General features: G+C 46.7%; 1 protein-coding gene across 4 annotated transcripts in view; it reads left to right on the forward strand.

Moving 5' to 3' along the window:
* The window catches only part of LOC119174139 (neprilysin-1), a 140,922-nt gene that overhangs the window by 36,357 nt on the left and 82,288 nt on the right, over nucleotides 1-22,277 (forward strand). The window contains exon 1 of one of the 4 annotated variants that reach the window (XM_075896168.1): nucleotides 18,023-18,134. The exons of the other annotated variants lie outside the window; for them this stretch is intronic. Coding sequence (XP_075752283.1) covers nucleotides 18,130-18,134 — 5 coding nt within the window. The 5' untranslated portion in view covers nucleotides 18,023-18,129. Of the gene's footprint in view, nucleotides 1-18,022; nucleotides 18,135-22,277 lie in introns of those variants that run through there. 4 annotated transcript variants of the gene reach the window in all.

The following is a 22,277-nucleotide window of genomic DNA, read 5'->3' on the forward strand; positions in this document are numbered from 1 at the left end:
AAAATTCGTTGAGAGCTGTCCAGAGTTCCACGCTCGACAACCCGCTGCTGCTTGAAACACCCTTGCAATTCGGTTCTAGGCAGGTTTGATGTCGGAGGGGAAATGATGTCGGAGGGGATGAGTTTGATGTCGGTGGGAGGGGGCTGAAAGGCGAGAAGTAGAAACTCGCGAACGTGAAGAAGCTGAAAGGCGCGGACGTCGCGAGCGCGAGGCCGAGAGACAGGAGTGCCTCGAGTTGAAACGAATAGAATTGGCAATCCCACAGTGTTCGCAGGCACCTAGCGTAGCTTCTCCGACGATTCAGGTCAGCGGTTATAGAATTCGGGACCGATTGCCCCCGTTAGTAGTAGGCGAGGACATGGCGAAGTATCTCGTCAAGTCTGAACACGTCTGTGAGCGAAATGCTTTGGAGCGGTCTCTTTGGGCGCAGAACCTGTTAGCTCTTCTTCCCGGCGAAGTGTCCGACGTGATAACTTGCTTGCGAGGGAAGTGTTTGAGAGCTATGACAAGGTTAAGGAAGTGCTCGTGAGAGGTTATGAGTTGTCACCCAAGGCTTTCAGGCAAAGGTTCCGGTATGCTAAAAAGGGGAATGAGTCACACGTTGACTTCGCGTTTCGTCTTAAAGCCGATTTAATTGAATAGCTCAAGGGCGAAGGTGTTTATGACGAGCGCGATAAAGTGGTGGAAAGCGTTGCATTGGAGCAATCAACCGCTGCATCGAGGAGGATGTCAAACTTTGGCTGCAGGACAAACTTGGTGAAGTACAGCTAAACAAGGCAGCAGAGTTAGCTGAAGAGTATTATACTCGCCGAAAGTTGCATAGCAGGGCAGTGCGCGTAGAAAAGGATGAAAGCAAAAAGGAAGGGCACATCGCGATAAACTGTAAGCAACAGTTTGCAACTATCCGAGAATCGGAAAACAAACAGAAGCCGCGAATCTGCTACAACCGCAGAAAGGAAGGGCACATCGCGATAAACTGTAAGCAAAAGTTTGCAACTGCTCTAGAATCGGAAAACAAACGGAAGCTGCTAATCTGCTACAACTTCAAAAAGGAAGGGCACATCGTGATAAACTGTAAGCAAAAGTTTGCTTTTGCAACAATCCGAGAATCGGGAAAGAACATGCGGTTGTTGGAGCCGCATATCCAAGAAATTAGTGGGAATGGGCAAACGTGTCGAGCACTTCGTGACTCAACGGCAACCATGGATGTTGTCCATCCTTTATTGGTGTCTCCGGATGACTTTACAGGAGAATGCGCGTGGATCAGGCAAGTCACCGAGGAGCACAGTGCTTGCTTACCAATCGCCACGGTTGTCATTGAAGGCCCGTTCGGTAAGCTTCGCACCGAAGCGGCTGTGTCTGCCGCGCTTCCCGATCGTTTTCCTTATCTTTTCTCTAACAACTCAGAGCAGCTTCTCAAAGAGCAGGGTAAATCGTTCTTCCCCAACTTAGCGTACATGGCCCTCACGCGATCGCAAGCGCGGAAGCTTTCGCAGGCGCTTGATCTTGTTCAATGCGGTGAACTCTCAAGTGACCTTGTCGGCGGGTCGACAAAACCTCAGAGAGGAAATTTTCCGCGTGAGTCATGTGAGCAGTCACGAGAGCGGCCCGTCACCGAATCGACCGGCGCGGTTTCCTTTGCAAGTTGAGGCGACATGGCGCCATTGAATCAGAGCGAGAGGGCTGCAACGCTCTCGCCTGTAGCGGAAAGTTGGAGTAAGCTGTCGAGGATTGATCGAGAGACGCTCATTCGAGAGCAGCGTGAGGACCTCTCGATCAAAGCGCTAGTGGAAAGCTACATAAAAGCTGCACAAGTGTTGTCGAAGGAGTACTACGACAAATCGGTGATGAAGCGCGCTTTTGAAGTAGGAACTCAGGTAATGCTGCTGCAGCCGTTCAAAAGGAACAAGCTTGAGGTTCATTGGGAAGGGCCCGCCAATGTAATATCGAAGCTTTGCGATACAAATTATGAAGTGAAATTAGGAAGGCGGCCAGACAAAATTTACAACTTGATGAAACCATACGTTCAACGTCAAGCGGTCGTAAATTAGCTGTTGAATGCTTCAGAGGAAGAAGGAGCAGAAAGTTTGATCAATAGTGATGTAACCGAAAGAGAATCCGAGCTAATCTTGGAGCAGTTGAACCTAGAGGCTAGGATAAATGAAGTCCAAAAGGAGGACCTGAAAAGGGTTGTTTCCGAGTTTGGAGACGTGTTTTCGGACCGCCCCGGAAACACGAGGGTGACCGAACACGATATCGAGCTAAGCGGTGAGGAGTCAATCCGTAGCAAGCCGTATCGTTGTTCCCCTGTGCAACGTCGCAAAAGTGAGCCGCTCTTGGTAGCGCATAGGTATCGTCGCCTAAAAGTGGCCGGTTACTGAGATGGAGCATGATACTCCAATTGCACAACTTTGACGTTCGCTAAAAAAAGGAAACTAAATGCTAATGCAGGTGCATTGAGCCGTGCGTTCTAACTAGTACCTACTCTAACTTTCAGTTTCTCGCTGGCGATTCGGGGCAAAATTTTGACCTCATCAGGACCTTAGCTGAGCGCTCTCGTCCAGAGTGAGCTCAAGGAGCCAACTTTATGTTTTATTCTATTTCGTTACGTTGTTGTACGTGTAAAAATGTTGAGCTCTCATTTTGAGAGTCTTGTGTCCCACATGTGCCTCTTGATGTAGAGGGAACGCAATTCCGATAGACGAGTAGCTAGGTATATGTTGTACTATACTTTGTCTGGTGTTCTGTCGGGTGACCGAGGGCACTTGCTTGTGTCGTGTGTTGTCTGTTGTCGAACCGTTCTAAACAAGTTGCAGAACCATCGACAAGTGGTGAGACCAAAGATAGTCAGAAGAGAGGAGCGAAGCTGGCCGGCAAGTTGTGGCGACAAGCCAGTGGAGTAGGAATCCGTCCTCAAGAATGGGATGTGTTCCCGGAACAGAGTCTGGAGCAGAATTCTCCCCATGGCCCTGGAGGCGAACCTGGAGAGACCTGGCGAACGAGCGCACCTGACATCCGAGCTCCGTGGAAGCAGCTCGTCTTTCCGGCGCATTGTCTGGCGGCGGGGGTGCTGTTATGCCTGCGAGTCCGCAGCAAACGTCTATGCCTAACGTCCATGCCTCGGAAAAAAAGAAATATGTGTCAAGGCCAGCACGCGAGCCCGCTTGACGGGATGAACAACTCAACGGCGTCAACACGCGACGGCGCCTTTCTGTCGCCTACGTGCAGTGAGTCACCTCAGCAAGTGAGCCGTCGAGCAAGCAATCGGCGTCTTCCTGTCTGGGGGGGGGGGGGTGACGCAATGTCTGGCGACGTCACTCGTCCTTGGATGCAGCCACCTGCAGCGCAGCCTCTCCAGATTCGATGAGAAAGAATGACGTGGCCCAGCGGCGACCCCATTGAAGGATTCTGACCTCACGACCAGCGGCGCTTCTGGTTGGTCATTGGGGTTGGACCCGGTGCATATAAAAGAAGCCCTGCGGCGCGTCGAGAGCAGACCTGTTGGAGAGCAGACATATGTGTCGCAGTTGAGCTATGTGTTAGCGGCAGATATGTGTGTCAGAGAAGAGAGCTATGTGATAGAGAGTTGAGCTGTGTGTCAGAGAAGAGAGCTATGTGATAGAGAGTTGAGCTATGGGTTAGCAGTTGAGCTGTGTGTCAGAGAGCAGACCCATTCGAGAGCAGACCTATGTGTTAGAGAGGAGAGCTCGGCTCTTCGGGTCACTAAGCTGTCGGCCCCAGTGCCGAATTTGTAACGCCTCTGTATATATGCTGTACATAACCCTTGTTTAACTCACCGTCGTCTCGTCCGCACGTCTATCGGCTCTGCGCAGAAGCAGTCGCGAGCTGAGAAACCTACGCTACCAAAAGGCGTGTGACCTTCCCGGTGGAGTTCGAAGCAGTGGCGCCTTCGGGACCGTGTTGGCGTCGCCGTCTTTCGAAACAGTGGTTGTAGCGGTGAGATTCGTAGCGCCCTTCGTAACTTCGTCGGAGGAGCACGTCGCAATAGCGGCAAAGTTCGGAATCCGAGCCGGCACAGGCAGCTCCGTGGACCGCCGCCAGCTGGGCAGGTCAGGAGTACAGTAGGTCGTGCCCGCATGTGGCCCGCAAGCGCTGGTTCCGAGGCTACGGTGTCGCTGCGATCGTGCGTTGCGAATCGCAGTAGGTTAAACGCTATTCTAAAACTCATATGGCGCCCGCTACGCCCGCAACGCCAGCAGCGCTTGGAAACGGTATTCAAAAAACTCCTTAGTTCTGCGCGTTCAGCGCAAACCTTGACGTTTTTTTTTTCTTTCGCTATACCTACTCAATACCACTTCATGAATAACTCGAATTTCAAGGCTGCCAGCTTGGCAAATCCACATTTAAATTTGCAGGCTGTCAAATGGTTGCATAGGCGCTGCAAATCGTAATGATGATTTGAGTATTAATTGTGCTGGGGGCTGGGTAAAATGAATGTTTCACTGAAATAAATATGCTTGTGAGCACAGAGCAACAATTAAGAGGATGTTGACTAACTTGTACATGTTTTTTTTTGAAAAGTTAAGTCTACTGTGTTATGCCGCTCCAAATTTCAGATTTCGGCATAAAAAATTCGGCAGATCCCGCGCACCCGGGAATTGATGTTATGGGAAGCATGCGGAAGGAAGGTGACCGTGTTCCATTTTTTTTTTCAGTGAGCGACACGTCATGAAATGACACTAAATATATGTGAAATGTTGCACGCAGAGACAAATGTTGAAAATATTTATATAACAAGTTGTTTGAACATGCGCTACGATGCCAACTGGAACATGTGTATCAGCAACACCAGAAGCTGATATGAAGTGCTGATGCCCACGACGATTCTGGCCTTAGACACTGCTACATGAATCTACTTCAGCGCATGGGAACTAATCACAATGGACGTTAACTCGACGTGACGGCTGTATAAAAGGGGCACATATGTAATGTTTATAAAATTGGGTAGGCAGCACTGCCACCACTATTGACGTTTCATGAAGATTACCGTCTATTTGAAAAGTAGATCCGAGACCTGGCGAAGCTATGTGGTAAAATGCCTAATTGCCACACCGAATTCTTGAGTTCGATTCCAGGTGGGACCCTGACCTTTATTCTTCGCATTCGTTGGGTCGACGCTACCAATGTGGGGTATTTTTTAACGCTCACGCATTAAAATTGCCCATGTGTGTTCTCATCATTCCTGGGTAGATACTAAGGGTCGATCGCCTGTGGCACATACCCGCATACGGACGGCACATACCCACCCGTGGGTGTGCGCCACTACCTCGTGGGAAGTATTTGACGACGTGTGTGACGGGATTGTGACATTATTCATGTCTTGACCAGCGCGTCATATTCGTGAAACCATCTTATCCTCCCACGCCAATTTTGCTTCACGCCAAGTTATAGGCGTGGCCACGAGAGCACCCAAACGTAAAGGGCTAGATAGATAGATAGATAGATAGATAGATAGATAGATAGATAGATAGATAGATAGATAGATAGATAGATAGATAGATAGATAGATAGATAGATAGATAGATAGATAGATGCTCTCAAAGCCGCCGAAGTTTGCTAAGAAATGCTTCGCATTTATGCACACTTCACCATTGTAGGTGAGATGTGCATAAGTGGCACATCTCACCTACAATGGAAATTGATGATATGCGAAGCAGGAATGAGCAAGGTTGATATGTCACAATATAAGTAGCACAACGTTATCAGGTGGACGTAAATTATGCCGCAACACGACTTCCATATCAGGATTATCAATATTTGACGTGTCATTTACCTTCATAATCTATTCACGTAACGTATTGTTAATTTTGCATATATATGTGAAACTAGCGAAAGGCCGTGATCGTGCTATGAGCGTACCGTATAGTCAGGTTTTACATGAAACGTAAGTACTTATTATTGTACTTGCACCAATAATACTATTGGAGACCTTCATCATTAATTCACGTCACGTAATACCAAATTTGATAAATGTGAGGCTATAGCGAAATGAGCATGGGTGCATCATGAGCGTGGCATGTAGTCATGTTCGTACAAGTCACGCTTGTTATGATTATCATGTTTGCACCCGTCATATACTTTCGTCATACACTCACATCACGTAATACAAAATTTGATATATGTGAAGCTAGAGCAAAATGGTCGTGAGCGCATCATGAGTGTAGCATGTAGTCATGATCTTACATGACACGGATGTCATGTTTTCCACGTGAAGGCCTGTCACTTATGTTCGCGATGCAGTGATGTCATACCCTACCGATTTTGCAATATGCCATCTGAACGAAAGCACCGGAGAAGCAACAAGACCATGACATGTAAATCACGACATTCATGACATACATATCATGATTTTCATGTTATGACTAGTCGCTTATGCTCATCATACAGCCATGTTATGCCATGCCAATTTGGTATAGATTCCATTATCCAAATGACCAGGAGAGCTAAATGTCGTAAGCACCTAGATAGATAGAAAGATAGATAGATAGACGGATAGATAGATAGATAGATAGATAGATAGATAGATAGATAGATAGATAGATTTAAACTCATTGAAATTCGCTAAGATTAACTCCGCATTTAAAATGAAAGATTTTTTATCGTAAGCTGCTTTATATTTTAATTTGGTTGCTCAAAAACCAGTATTTTGCTGCTCCGAATGTTGCTTCACAACCTCTTTCGGCTCTAGCACCCCAGGATGACCTTGATAAGCAGAATACTGCGCTTAAAGGGGACCTGAAACAGTTTTCAAGTAACCATTGAAATATTTCACTGGAAAAGCGTATTACTTCACAAATTGAACGTCGCGACAATTTTAAGACTCCGTCTAATCCGGGTGGAGTTACAAATGTTTCTCACACGCTGCATTTACATTCTCTCTACTCTCGTCCCGACGAAAGCATTGGCAGGTGAGCAGGAAGGGACTGGAGGGGCAAACAAAAAAAACGTCACTCACACCTCGTGACCTTGAGCATTTTTTCTTCCTATACGCGGCTTTTTCAGTACGATCACGCGCGCTCTCGTACACAAGTGAAGGTTCTCTCATGGCGACCTCTGAACGACCGAGCACGCCATGTTTATATCAGCTGATAGATGGGCTTACTAGGCTTATTTTCGCTGATTTGTAGAGGAAAGAGAAAGCTATTTTTAGCTGATTTGATAATATATTGTGAATTTGAGGCAGGGTGCTGTGCTATAATATTTGGCTCCCGTGTTGTCGGGAGCCACCACTACCGATGGGCAGCGTTTTCTGACCATGCTCAAAAAGCATTGCAGGGCCCCTTTCAGAAAATGCTGTCCAGCCAGGTTGAGAATGTGAAACGTTGTCTTTGACAGCTGCTGAGGTCATTTTCGGAACTGTGAGTTGTTCAGGGCGTTATATAGGTGATGACGTAATGCTCTCCCTCGTGATTTCCTGCAACATAAAGTAAAATAAAGTTGAGTTAAGAAAAAAAGTACAGTGGCTTAACTCAGTTGTGCTTTGTAGTGCATAGTGTAGCACGGTATGTCTTATTGGGCAGATATAGTTGAGCGTCCGCAACTTTGCAGATAACCCATCAAATTTGTCTATTGTTTAGATGGGTTTTCTGCACAATTATGATTTTTGAGGAATGGGTCTTGTTCTTCTTCCGCCTACTCAGCTAGCTGCCTCCTTTTGGTTTCGTTCCGACGACCAAGCCTGGCTTCTTTCAATCTTTTTAACTCATTCTCCTTAAGCATCATCATCATCATCATCATCAGCCTGACTACGTCCACTGCAGGGCAAAGGCCTCTCCCATGTTCCGCCAGTCAACTGGGTCCTGTGATTGCTGTTGCCAATTTTACCTGCAAACTTCTTAATCTCATCTGCCCACCTAACCTTCTGTCTCACCCTAAGCCGCTTGCCTTCTTTGGGAATACAGTTAGTTACCCAGTGGTTATCCTGTCTTCGCGCTACATGCCCGGCCCATGTCCATTTCCTCTTCTTGATTTCAACTATGATATCCTTAACTCCCGTTTGTTCCCTAATCCTCTCTGCTCTCTTCTTCTCTTTTAAGGTTACACTTATCATTTTTTTCATTGCTTTGATGAAAGTACCGGCAAGATGCAGCTGTTATATACTTTCCTCTTGAGGGATAGTGGCAATCTACCCGTCATGATTGGAGAGTGCTTGCCAAATGTGCTCCACCCCATTCTTATTCTTCTAGTTACTTAAATCTTGCGGTTCAGCTCCACGGTTATTACCTGCCCTAAGTAAACATAGTCTTTTACAACTTCAAGTGCACTATTACCTATCTCGAAGCGCTGCTCTTTTTCGGGGTTGTTGTACACTACTTTTGTTTTCTGAATATTAATTTTAAGACCCACCTTTCTGCTCTCCTTGTCCAACTCCGTAATCATGAGTTGCATTTCGTCCCCTGAGTTACACAGTAATGCAATGTCATCGGCGAAGCGCAGGTTACTAAGGTACTCTCCATTAACTCTTATTGCTAACTTTTCTCATTCTAGACCTTTGAAAACATCCTGTAAGCAAGCGGTAAATAGAATTGGGGAGATTTTATCCCCCTGCCTCACACCCATCTTTATTGGTATTCTGTTAATTTATAAAGGAACATGTTAGCAGTTGATCATCTGTATATTTCTTCCAGGATGTTCACATATACTTCATCGACGTTCTGATTCCGCAGTGTCTGCATTACTGCTGATATTTTTAATGAATCAAACGCTTTCTCGTAATCTGTGAAGGCTATGTATAGTACTGCCTATATTCTGACCATTTCTTTATTACCTGATTGATAGTATGAATGTGGTCGATTGTTTAGTAGCCTGTTTGAAATCCTGTTTGTTCCTTTGATAGATTGAATTCTAATGCTTTCTTTACTCTGTTAGCAATTACCTTTGTAAACAGCTTGTATACTACGGAGAGCAAGCTGATCAGCCTGTAATTCTTCAACTCCTTGTCATCTCCTTTCTTATGTATTAATATGACGTTAGCATTCTTCCGGGACTCCGGTAGTCTTCCCGTCAGGAAGTACCTCGTAAACAGTGTGGCTAGTTTTTCAAACACAATCTGTCCTCCATCTTTCAGCAGATCTGACCTTACCTGGTCCTCACCAGCAGCTTTACCTCTTTGCATGCTCTTCAAGGCTTTTCTGACTTCTATCATTACTGGTGGGGTGTAAACTGGGTTACTGCTAGTTTTTACACTATCAAGCTCAGATTTTTCCCGGCCGCTGTACATGTCTCTGTAAAACTCCTCTGCTATTATAACTATCCTATCCATAGTGGTAGTTATTTTGCCTTCTTTGTCCCTTAGCGCATACATCCGATTTCTGCCTATTTAAAGTTTCCTTTTCACTACTCTGACGCTTCCTCCGTTTTTCATAGCGTGTTCAATTCTCTCCATGTTATACCTTCTTACATCGAAGACCTTACGCCTAATAATCAAAGTCGAAAGATCTTCCAGTTCTATTTTGTCTGTTGTACTTAAGACTTTCATGCTTTGACGCTATTTAATAAGGTTCTTCGTCTCCTGGGACAGCTTGCCAGTGTCCTGTCTAAGTATCGTACCTCCAACTTCTACTGCACACTCCGTAATGATGCTCGTCAAATTATCATTCATTGCGTCAACGCTAAGGCTCGTTTCCTCGATAAGAGACGAGTAATCGTTCTGAAGTGAGACTCTGAATTCATCTACTTTCCCTCTCAGTGCTAGCTCATTGAGTGGCTTCTAGCGTATCAGTTTCTCTAATTCCTTTTTCAAGTCTAGGCGAATTCGAGAGCGTACCATTCTATGGTCACTGCATCGTACCTTGCCAAGCACTTCTCCATCCTGCACGATGCCTGGGTGTGCACTCATTATAAAGTCTATTTCGTTCTTATTTTCGCCTTTAGGGCTCCTCCATGTCCACTTGCTGTTTCCTCGTTTTTGGTAGAAGGTATTCGAAATCGGTAAATTATTGCATTCCGTGGATTCCACTAGTAGCTCTCCTCTGGCATTTTTAGTACCGATGCCATAATATTCCACTGTCTGGTCTTCAACCTGCTTCTTCCCTACCTTCGCATTAAAATCTCTTATCAGTATAGTACACTGCTTTTTTACCTTACTTATTGCCCATTCCACGTCTTCATGGAAACTTTCAGCTGAAGCGTCTTCATGGCTGGATGTAGGAGCGTAAGCCTGTATCACCTTCACCTTCTCATCTACACTCCATAACTGCCACTGAGCCGTCTTTTCAGTATTTACCATGCAACGCCACCTCCTGCTATGGTAAACTTGAACAACTCGACCAAACGCGGTCAGAGTAAAACGCACACACGCACACGCAACGATGACTTTGAACTGAAAATACAGTTGCAACGAGCTTTCACTGGCTTTTTCTCGTACATCAAGCCAGCTGGTGCGGTGAGCAGTGCGGCCACTGGCCCCAGAAAAGCGGCGAGAAGCCGGCCAGTGAAGCTTTCGTGGTCGAAAGAGCGGTACTGTTGAACACTGTTGAACACTTTTGAAAGAGCGGAGCTGATGCCCCATCAGGCTATATCAAACTTCTATATTTTAGGAGTCTTCACTTTGGTGGTGCTTAGCTTTTCGTATATCTTCTGTCTGAATATCGCGGTTGGCTCAGCAAATACATGCTAATTCTCATCGAGAGAACTGGAAATGTCCGCCATTCTTTAAGCGCACACTCCTGAACACGCTCTTGATACTCCAGTCAGCCGTACTGCCAACTCATCTTGGCGCGTTTCTCGAAGGTTCAGCCTTTCACATCCTCCGCGCTCGCCCTGCTCATCTTGGCGCGTTTCTCGAAGGTTCAACCTTTGACACCCTCCGCGCTCGCCCTGTGTTCTCGCAGCCCGATGCAGCCCTACCCTTCCTACGGAGTCTCAATCTCGCCACACTGCGAAGGCACGGGATCATCGCTACGACAATGGGCGCCTTCGAAGTTAAAATAAACAGCTTGTTCTCATCGCTACACCTTCGTAGTTAAAATAGGCAGCTTAATATACCCAGCTAATTTGAGTTTACGCTTACTGCAAGCACAGCTTTTTTTCTTGCATTTTAATGACGCTGCTCGTAGTAAGTGAAGTTTTTGTAAGTGCCGAGGCAAATATCTCTGAGCATGTGTAACTTGTGTAGATTGTAGCAGCGATCACGCATGTAGTGTAATATGGCATTATATTCTTAAAAACATAGCCAGATTCCTGAAAGTGTGACATCTAGCACATCGTACGACAATGTGTTCGAACTGAATTGTTTCGTAGAGTCGACCGGTGCGCATCCTCAGCCGCACGAATAGCCAAAAGCACATCGTCTCGGGCCCGACCTGCTCAGCAGCTTGGCTTAACCCTCAACTGACCGATCTGAGGTTTAGACATGATGTCACGGTGAAGGGACGAAGGGGGGTTGACGCCCCGTTGACACATCTTCTGTTTCTATAATCCACAGTGAATCAGTGCAAAACAAGGCAGCGTGTTTGTTGGAGTTTGCAGTTGGTATTAAACCGTATATGTCATGTTCTACTCATTCACTGTCATTCTTATCCCACTTTCAACATCTCCTTGTGACCCAGCTTAACCTACAGAAAATGTTACACGTGTTACCTCATTTTACCATTTTCCTTTCTATCCTGTTTGCTCTGATGCGCAGTCACCATGGTGTGCCATGTGACTTGGTCCTTTGCCTGATATATGTGTGTTCTTTCTAAAAAAACCTCAGTAGCGAGTTCAGCGCCTTGTCGTCTCTTCTTCTTTGTCTTTTTTGCGCTGTTTTTAAATCAAATCATGAATTACAAACTAGCCAGACTTTCGCTTCTATTGTTACCTCTAATCATCACAGGCCGACCCCGAATGTTTCGGTACCATTGCTTTTGTTTCAAACTTCTGATATGACTGCGATCACCTTTCAGTAGTCACGCCTATTTTGTAGCTAACGCGGTCACGTCACAGTCACACATTGAATTTCGTTCTTTTACGAGTGGAGCTATTTTGGCTGGGCCGTGGATAATTGATTGAAACTATCATCATAACGAACGGTGTCTACCTTTTTAACGCATGCAACGCAATACCTTGGCCACCGGGCACCCTCTTCGTTCTCTCATTCATCTTCGGTGCCCGAAAACCTGCCACCGGCGCACGCTCTTCCGCTGTGATGACTTGCTCGGCGTGGAATAGAATAACTATCATCATCATCATCATCATCATCAGCCTGACTACGTCCACTGCAGGACAAAGGCCTCTCCCATGTTCCGCCAGTTAACCCGGTCCTGTGCTTGCTGCTTCCAATTTATACCCGCAAACTTCTTAATCTCATCTGCCCACCTAACCTTCTGTCTCCCCCTAACCCGCTTCCCTTCTCTGGGAATCCAGTCAGTTACCCTTAATGACCAGCGGTTATCCTGTCTACGCGCTACATGCCCTGCCCATGTCCATTTCTTCTTCTTGATTTCAGCTATGATATCCTTAACCCCCGTTTGTTCCCTAATCCACTCTGCTCTCTTCTTGTCTCTTAAGGTTACACCTACCATTTTTCTTTCCATTGCTCGCTGCGTCGTCCTCAATTTAAGCTGAACCCTCTTTGTTAGTCTCCAGGTTTCTGCTCCGTAGCTAAGTACCGGCAAGATACAGCTGTTATATACCTTCCTCTTGAGGGATAGTGGCAATCTACCTGTCATAATTTGAGAGTGCTTGCCGAATGTGCTCCACCCCATTCTTATTCTTCTAGTTACTTCAATCTCGTGGTTCGGCTCTGCGGTTATTACCTGCCCTAAGTAGACATAGTCTTTTACAACTTCAAGTGCACTATTACCTATCTCGAAGCGCTGCTCTTTGCCGAGGTTGTTGTACATTACTTTCGTTTTCTGCAGATTAATTTTAAGACCCACTTTTCTGCTCTCCTTGTCTAACTCCGTAATCATGAGTTGCAATTCGTCCCCCGAGTTACTCAGCAATGCAATGTCATCGGCGAAGCGCAGGTTACTAAGGTATTCTCCATTGACTCTTATCCCTAACTGTTCCCATTCTAGGCTTCTGAAAACCTCCTGTAAGCACGCGGTAAATAGCATTGGGGAAATTGTGTCTCCCTGCCTTACACCCTTCTTGATTGGTATTCTGTTGCTTTCTCTATGAAGCACTATAGTAGCAGTTGATCCCCTGTAGATTTCTTCCAGAATGTTTATATATACTTCATCTACGCCTTGATTCCGCAGTGTTTGCATGACGGCTGATATTTCTACTGAATCAAACGCCTTCTCGTAATCTATGAAGGCTATGTATAGTGGTTGGTTATACTCTGAGCATTTCTCTATTACCTGATTGATAGTATGAATGTGGTCAATTGTTGAGTAGCCTGTTCGAAATCCTGCTTGTTCCTTTGGTTGATTGAATTCTAATGTTTTCCTTACTCTGTTAGCAATTACTTTTGTAAATAGCTTGTATACTACAGAAAGCAAGCTGATCGGCCTGTAATTCTTCAAGTCCTTGTCATCTCCTTTCTTATGTATTAAGATGATGTTAGCGTTCTTCCAAGACTCTGGTACTCTTCCCGTCAGGAGACACCTCGTAAACAGGGTGGCTAGTTTTTCTAACACAATCTGTCCTCCATCTTTCAGCAGATCTGATGTTACCTGATCTTCACCAGCAGCTTTGCCCCTTTGCATGCTCTCTAAAGCTTTTCTGACTTCTTCTATCATTACTGGTGGGGTGTAATCTGGGTTACTGCTAGTTCTTATAGTATTAAGGTCGTGGTTGTCTCGGCTACTGTACAGATCCCTGTAAAACTCCTCCGCTATTTTAACTATCCTATCCATATTGGTAGTTATTTTGCCTTCTTTGTCCCTTAGTGCATACATCCGACTTTTGCCTATCCCAAGTTTCCTCTTCAATGCTTTGACACTTCCTCCGTTTTTCAGAGCGTGTTCAATTCTCTCCATGTTATACCTTCTTACATCGCATACCTTACGCCTATTAATCAACTTCGAAAGCTCTGCCAGTTCTATTTTGTCTGTTGTACTTGACACTTTCATGATTTGACGCTTCTTAATTAGGTTCTTCGTTTCCTGGGAAAGCTTGCCAGTGTCCTGTCTAACTACCCTGCCTCCAACTTCCACTGCACACTCCGTAATGATACTCGTCAGATTATCATTCATTGTATCTACGCTAAGGTTGGTTTCCTCACTAAGAGCCGAGTACCTGTTCTGCAGCGACACTCTGAATTCCTGTACTTTCCCTCTCAGTGCTAGCTGATTGATTGGCTTCTTGCGTATCAGTTTCTGTCGTTCCTTCTTCAAGTCTAGGCGAATTCGAGACCGTACCATTCTATGGTCACTGCATCGTACCTTGCCAATCACTTCCACATCCTGCACGATTCCAGGGTGTGCACTCATTATAAAGTCTATTTCGTTCTTATTTTCGCCATTAGGGCTCCTCCATGTCCACTTGCGGTTTTCTCGTTTTCGGTAGAAGGTATTCAAAATCCGTAAATTATTGCGTTCTGCGAATTCTACTAGTAGCTCTCCTCTGGCGTTTCTAGTACCGATGCCATAGTCTCCTACTGCCTGGTCTCCAGCCTGCTTCTTCCCTACCTTTGCATTAAAGTCGCCCATCACTATAGTATACTGTGTTTTTACCTTACTCATTGCCGATTCCACGTCTTCATAGAAGCTTTCAACTGAAGCGTCATCATGGCTGGATGTAGGCGCGTAAGCCTGTACTATCTTCATCTTGTATCTTTTATTCAGTTTGATTACGATACCTACCACCCTTTCATTAATGCTATAGTATTCCTCTATGTTGCCAGCTATGTTTCTGTGAATTAGGAACCCCACTCCCAGTTCTCTTCTGTCTGCCAAGCCCTTGTAGCAAAGGACGTGCCCATTCTGTAGCACCGTATAGGCCTCATCTGTCCTCCTAACCTCACTGAGCCCTATTATATCCCATTTAACACCCTCTAGCTCCTCGAATAGTACAGCTAGACTTCCCTCACTAGATAAGGTTCTAGCGTTAAACGTTGCCAAGTTCAGGTTACAATGGCGGCCTGTCCGGATCCAGAGATTCTTAGCACCCTCCGCTGCGATGCAGATCTGACCGCCGCCGTGGTCAGTTGCTTCGCAGCTGCTGGGGACTGAGGGCCGTGAGTTATTTGACGTAAGCATGTGGGAGGTAGTGGCCAGATACTGCACCAGGGTGGCCAATCCTTCTCTGGTGAGGGAGTGCGTTCTCGGCGGTGTTTGCCGGTGAGGCCGCACCCCAGGCCTCTTAATGCAGTTCCATCAACACGCGGATTTTTTTTTTTTAATCCGGTTGGGAACTGCGCGGTACCGGGATTTGAACCACGGACCTCTTGCATGCGAGGCGGATGCTCTAACCACTACGCCATCGCCGGCGACAACTTTTTTGGCAGCCCAGATTCTGCACATGTGTTACTACGCCAAGTAGTCCGTGTTCATGCGATTTCAGTTTCGGTTTCGCAAGCACATCCTACATGTACCTTTTCGCACGAGCACTATACAAGAAATGATACGATTTGTTTGGGAAGATATATATCACTAACAGGGCGCATTTGTTTGGGAGGAAATAAATAACTAGGATGGCGCTAGTGGTTTTTGTATAGTTGACGATTCGTATAGTTGACAGACGAACGAACGGACAAACAGAAGCAGGACGGAGGGACAGATGAACACACTGGCAGGCTGACAGAAGCATAAATGGACGAATGCATGCGCAGACAGACGGACGGATGGATGGGCAGAAGCACGGACGGACGGATGGACAGACAGGCCGACAGGTAGACAGACACAGAGAGACAGACAGACAGACAGACAGACAGACAGACAGACAGACAAAGGCACAGAAGGACGGACGCACGCGCGGACAGACAGACGCTAGGACGGATGGACAGAGACAGACAGACGGACGCATGGGCGCACGCACGGACAGACGGACGTACAGATGCACGCATAGACGCACGGACAGAGAGACAAAGAGAAGCACGGATGGATGGAATCACGGATGAACGGACAGACAGAAGCACGTACAGATAGACCGACAAACAGAAGCACGGACGGATGGAGAGACGGACTGACAGACAGAAAGAAGCACGGATGGACACACGCATGGACTGACAGACTGAACAATGGATAGACGGATAGAAAGACAGACATACAGGCAGACAGATGGACTACAGGACGCACGCACTGACGGGTGGACAGACTGAAGCACAGATGGGCGGACACACAGACAGAAGCATATGATGATAACAGACGCCATCAAAACCACTATTAGATGATGAAAGACACCACAATGGAGAGCTCCAGAAATTTCGACCACCAGAGGTTCTCTAACGTTCACCCAAACGGACGGACGGATGGACAGAGAGACAGAAGCATGGACGGACGAACAAACAGATAGATATATACGAAAGCACGGAATGATGGGCGGACAGACCGACAGACTTGTAGAGAGACAGACGGATGGCAGCACGCACGGATGGACAGACAGACAGGACCACGAACGGTCAGTCGGACAGAAACGGGGACGGACAGATGGACGAACGGGCGGACGGACGGACAGACAGACAGAAAGACAGACAGACGGATGAATGCAGAGACGGATAAACACACAGACACACAGATAGAATCAGGGACGGATGGATGGACAGACAGACAGACAGACAGACAGACAGACGGACAGACAGAAGCACGGATGGACGAATGGATGCATGCACGCACAAATTGACACACAAACGAAAATAATTAAGCGTGCACGGTAGCACGACCAGATGCACGGACGGCCGGACAGACAGGCAAACAGACAGACGGATGGATGCGCGGACGGACAGAAGCATGAACGAATGGATGGATGGACAGGCAGAAAGATAGACAGACAAACAGACAGACAGAATGACGACCAGATGGATAGACGAATGGACGTACGGACAGACCGACAGAAGCACAGACGGATGGATGGACGCACGCACGCACGCACGCACAAACGGACGGGAAGACAAACAGAAGGAAGCAAGGACGTACGGATGCACAAATAGACAGCTGAAGAGACAGGAGCACGGACGGATGAATGGACGTTTCTTGCCACTCATCATCATTCATACCGCGGATATGCCGTGAAAGATTTTTGGGGGGCGAGGGTTGGGTGGTTCGACCATAATTTATGTATACTCTTTCGTGTGTTTTCATGTGTGCGTACACGCAATTACGCAAGAAAAAGTGAAAATTTCCAGGGGGGTTCTTGAACTCCTTCTCCCTTGGCTACGCCACTGAGAGAGAGAGCAAGCTTATAAAGAGAAAGCGAGAATAAAACAGAGAGAGAGAGAGAGAAAGGGGAAGAAGAGAGAATTGATGGAAAGACCAAAAAATAAATAGACTGAGCGAGAAAGAAAGAAACAAAAACTAGCGGATGGAAGAAAGAAATAGCAAAGAACTTATAACAATACAAAAACGCCAAGAAATAAAGTGTATTCAGACTGGCCGCCTATATACGCTGCTCCTTCATTCATGACACCACTATTCGCAAGCTGATTTGTTTTTATTTTCTCAGTATCTTTTAGGCAAATCAACGCCTTGCTTCTGCAGTGCTCACCCAGCTGCTCCATCTTATCTGCTTCGATAACTTCACGGGTGTTTTACTGATTTTCAACGTAGTAACAGCACTCGTAAACTAGCTCTCCAAATCCGGGTGAGCAGCAAGCATAAGCGCCCTTCATGTCGTTTGAGCGCCAGAATATAGGCGTCAAAAACAAAGTATTATCTTGAAACAAATGGCCAAACTGGCCATCCTGTTAGCGGAGTACATCTTCATTCAATCAGAACGACGCGTGCGTATACGCTAAGCCCCACTTTTCACATTTTTTTTTTTATTTCATCGCTTGTTTCACGGGTATTGCGGGCGTGTCCCAGCTTGTACTGCAGAAGGGCCCGCCGCCCCCCGCCTTCCTCCTCGCCTCACCGCGGCGCGTCGAACAACGGTGTTTGTTCGTTGTCCCCAGCTGTTGTCCGCATGAGTTGTATATCAAAGCGACGCTTTGTGACTGTGTCAAGTTACAGCAGGCCCATCACTGTTGTCGTTGAGAGGTCATCGGCCCCTTTCAAAAGGACTCTGAACGATACGTTGGTGGACATGAAGTAAGAGATCCTTCTTATCGACTTTATTTTTTCGTTTTTTTGTTAGTCGTGCTTCAATTACCAAACTACGATACCGAACATTTAGCCGCTTGCATATTCTAATGAGCTTTTCATATACCTTATTTACTTGCTTGTGTATAATGGAGAAATGGTTCACCGAATATCACAATAACGGGCTACATTTATTTGTGATTTGCCTTTGAATGAATCATTTCATGAAAACACGAAAATATATACTCGCAGTATGCATGGTCGTTAATTAAGTTTAATTACCACTACTATACAAGGCCTTCGTGTTGGTTAACGATAAATTCCGTGGCGATTCATCGGTGCTGCGTTGCATTGACGTCGTATATATCGTAGAGGCCTTCAGTGTTTCCGCCCTTTCTTCTACTCATCCTTGTTGTCTGTCACATTTCGGCATTGTATAATACCTGGTTTCTAAATTACATTTAGTTTTGTGTCCTTGCTAAAAGTTTCATCACAGGCTCCCCCCCCCCCCACCCGCCTCTCTTGATACTCCCACGCGGAGCCTTATAAATGTGTAAACATATACCTGGGCAGTGGCTTAGGTGGCAGGAGCCCCTTACCTCCCACCTCTCTCGAAATTCTACTGCCATGACACCCGAGCCATCTCACCTTTTTCTTCCTAGGTGATTTCACGCTGTCATACATATCTCCTGTCTACAGAGACTGCTCAAAAGAAGTTTTACGCTCAGCAAGTGCTGCTAAGATACTTTATTTTGATAATAAAGTAAATTTTCTGAGAGTAGGGTGGGCCTGGCTGCCTAAACTTGCTGTTTTAAATGCGAAGGATTTCTTAGCGAACTTCAGTGACTTTGAGCGTATCTATCTATCTATCTATCTATCTATCTATCTATCTATCTATCTATCTATCTATCTATCTATCTATCTATCTATCTATCTATCTGGCCACCTAAGACATTTAGCTTTCCTCGCCGTTTTAATTAAGGTATCGATACCAAATTTGGTGTGGCATAACATGACTGTAACATGAAGAATATATTTGACTAGTCATAACATAATAATCATGAGATCTATGTCATGAATGCCATATTTTACATTTCATGGTCCTGCAGCTCTTGCGGTGGTTTCGTTCACATGACATGTTGCAAAATTCGTATTGTATGACATGATTGCATGGCGAACACAAGCGACAGACCCTAACATGCAATTCATGACATGCGTGTCATGTAACAACATGACTACGTGCCCCGCTCATGATGCGCTGGCTGTCATTTCGCTAGCTCCCCTTATACCAAATTTGGTATTACGGGACTTGAATGGATGACGAAGGTATGATACCGGTGCAAACATGAACTTGATATGCGTGTCATGTAACAACATGACTACATGCTATGCTCATGATGCTCTCACGGCCGTTTCTCTAGCTCCACATATACCAAACTCAGTATTATAAGACCCGAACGGACGACATTAGTAAATGACACATCCAAACATGATAATCACGACATGCGTGACATGTAACAACATGACTACATGCGACACTCATGATGCGCTCGTGGCCGTTTTGCTAGCTTCACAAATTCCGAATTTGGTATTAGGTAGCGTCAATGGATGACGAAGGTATGTGACAGATGCAAACATGATAATCATGAGATGTGTGTCATATGAGAACATGACTACATGCCACACTCAAGGCGCCAATACCTTTTGACGTGACGCGGTGTGCGTGCTCGCCGGCGTTCATTTCGTTGCGTCACGCCAGCGTTGCCACGCCAGGCGCCGGTCCTCCCATGGATGGATGAATGGATGTGGCTGTACCCTTTAGATCGGGCGGCGGCTAACGCCACCTAGCCGTCATACTTAGTGAACTAACCATTATATTTATCTTTTTTAGATGCGGAAGCATCTTATACTCGCGCCTTGTAGTGCGCCGTCCGCGCCGTCCGCACCGCTTCTCGAACATTCGACAGCTGACGCGCGCGCATCCGCCGTCGCGCCGTCGCGCCGTCGCTCACTCTTCCACCATCTGTGCATCCCTTCCTCCTCTACACACCGCGCGCGCTTCACTCCTCCCATATCTGTGCACCCTTCCTCCTCTACACACCGCGTTCGACATCTACAATTCTCCTGATTCTCCAGTGGACGCGCATGTGGCGTCGCGCTTCGAGAACATTCAACAGCTGACAGTGCATGCGCCGTCGAGCTGTATATATACTCAAGGTCGGCGCTCGCTCGCTCAGTCGCCGCTCGTCGGTTGGTTTGTACGGCGCGTCGACGTCCAAGGTCGCGGTGAAACGAATTCCAACGAATCCACAAACACAATGATCGACGTCCCTTCGACCAGCGCCGCCCTTTCGCATACGTGTGTACGTGTTCAATCATTTAACACCCCCTCCTACAACCACGTTAACCAATTTAGCCATCGACCCAAGTAAGTCGCAATTTAACACCCCATTTCACAACCACGTTAACCAATTTAGCCATCGACCCAAGTAAGTCGCACTTTAACACCCCGTTAACCAATTATATGCTCCGCATCCTCCTCAGTGTTCCCCCGAGGGAAGCTGCGGGCAATTTTTTTTCCCTTAAATACTGAAGTTGAGGATTCGTACTTTGCAGTGAAGGGTTTGATTTTCACTCGTGCCTTGACTTCATCCACCAATCAGATAACCTCCTTCTAGTTAAGTCTATCCGCTTAAAGTCTATTTTGCCCTCCCTGTCCCTAAACTTCAGTGCTTTGAAAAAAAATGGCAGCATATCCACGGAGTGAATGATGGAGAGTGGGGCGAAGAATTCGTCCGTCCACTCGTTCTTGCTTCCGTCCGCCCATGCGTCCGTCAGCGTGACCATCCATGCGTCCATCAGCCCGTCCGTGCATGCGTCTGTTCATGCGTCCGTCCCTGCGTTCGTCCATGCAGCCGCCCCTGCGTCCGTTCATGCGTCCATCCATGCCTCTATGTCTATGTGTCCGTTCGTCCATCTATCCAACACTCCAAGTACCACCATCTCGCATCTTTTCATCATATATTCCCCATATAGAAGCACCGCCATCCAGCGGACATTCCAAGGGCTAAACTAGAGGTGGCACACGCACACTTTCTTACGGCTTGCGCTTCGGGTCCACTTCCCACCTTGAACCACCTCGAGTTCACGGTATATACTAGTTCACTGTATTCATGGCACTGCGGTCGAACGCTCGCTAAACCTTTCGAAAACCAAGGAGGGTTACGCCCAGCAAGTATGACGTAGCAAACTTTTTCTGTCAGATAGTGCTCAATGTACATGCCAATGGCTGCTAATGGGAAATGAGAGGCGAAGAATTCGGCTTTTACTTTCTTACAGCTTGCGCTTCGTATCTGCTTCCCATTTTTAACCACCTCGAGTTCATTCATGGTATATACAAGTTATTTGTATTCATGGCACTGCGGCTCAACGCTAGCTAAACCTTTCTAAAGCTAAGAAGGTTACACCCAGCGAGTATAACGTAGCAACCCTTTCTTGTCAGATAGTGCTCAATGTACATGCCAATGGCTGCTAATGGTGATCACAGCCTGCGCGTTATCTAAAAGCCGAATGCTCCTGTCTCTCATTCCCCATTAGCAGCCATTGACATGTACATTGAGCACTATTTTTATTGTTCAACAACGCACAGAAGAAGTCTCTCACCGGGACCGCCTTGGGGGTCAAAATGTTATACTTGTTACATACTACGGGCGACGAACGGGTGCCGCTATAAGGAGTTTCGCCCCTAAAACTCTGCGCCATCATCCAGGCGCCGGTCTTGCCATGTACTCGCAGGCGCGCGCTGCGCTGCGTTGCTTTGACGCATACGCGTTTCAGTGCGTCCAGCGTCCTTCTGTCACGAAAAGAGGGAGACGCAGTGTTGTCTGGGTAACGAATCGGCACGAAATGCAGCATGTCGCATTTCGCGCCGGTTGCCGTCGGGCCGCGCCGACAGACGCTGATTGCGCCAGTCGCACCTGCCGTCAGATTATAGAGTGTTTGCGTTTTGCTAACGTAGCGTCGTTGTGTCCAGCGTGCGTGCGCGCCAATGCTACATTGGAATGTATTGGGCCATTCATGACGCACTCGCGGCCGTTTTGCTAGCTCCACATATACCAAATTTGGTGTTACGTGACGTCAATGGATGACAAA

The sequence above is a fragment of the Rhipicephalus microplus genome, chromosome 5, assembly GCF_043290135.1.
Source record: "Rhipicephalus microplus isolate Deutch F79 chromosome 5, USDA_Rmic, whole genome shotgun sequence".
NCBI classification, from domain to species: domain Eukaryota; kingdom Metazoa; phylum Arthropoda; class Arachnida; order Ixodida; family Ixodidae; genus Rhipicephalus; species Rhipicephalus microplus.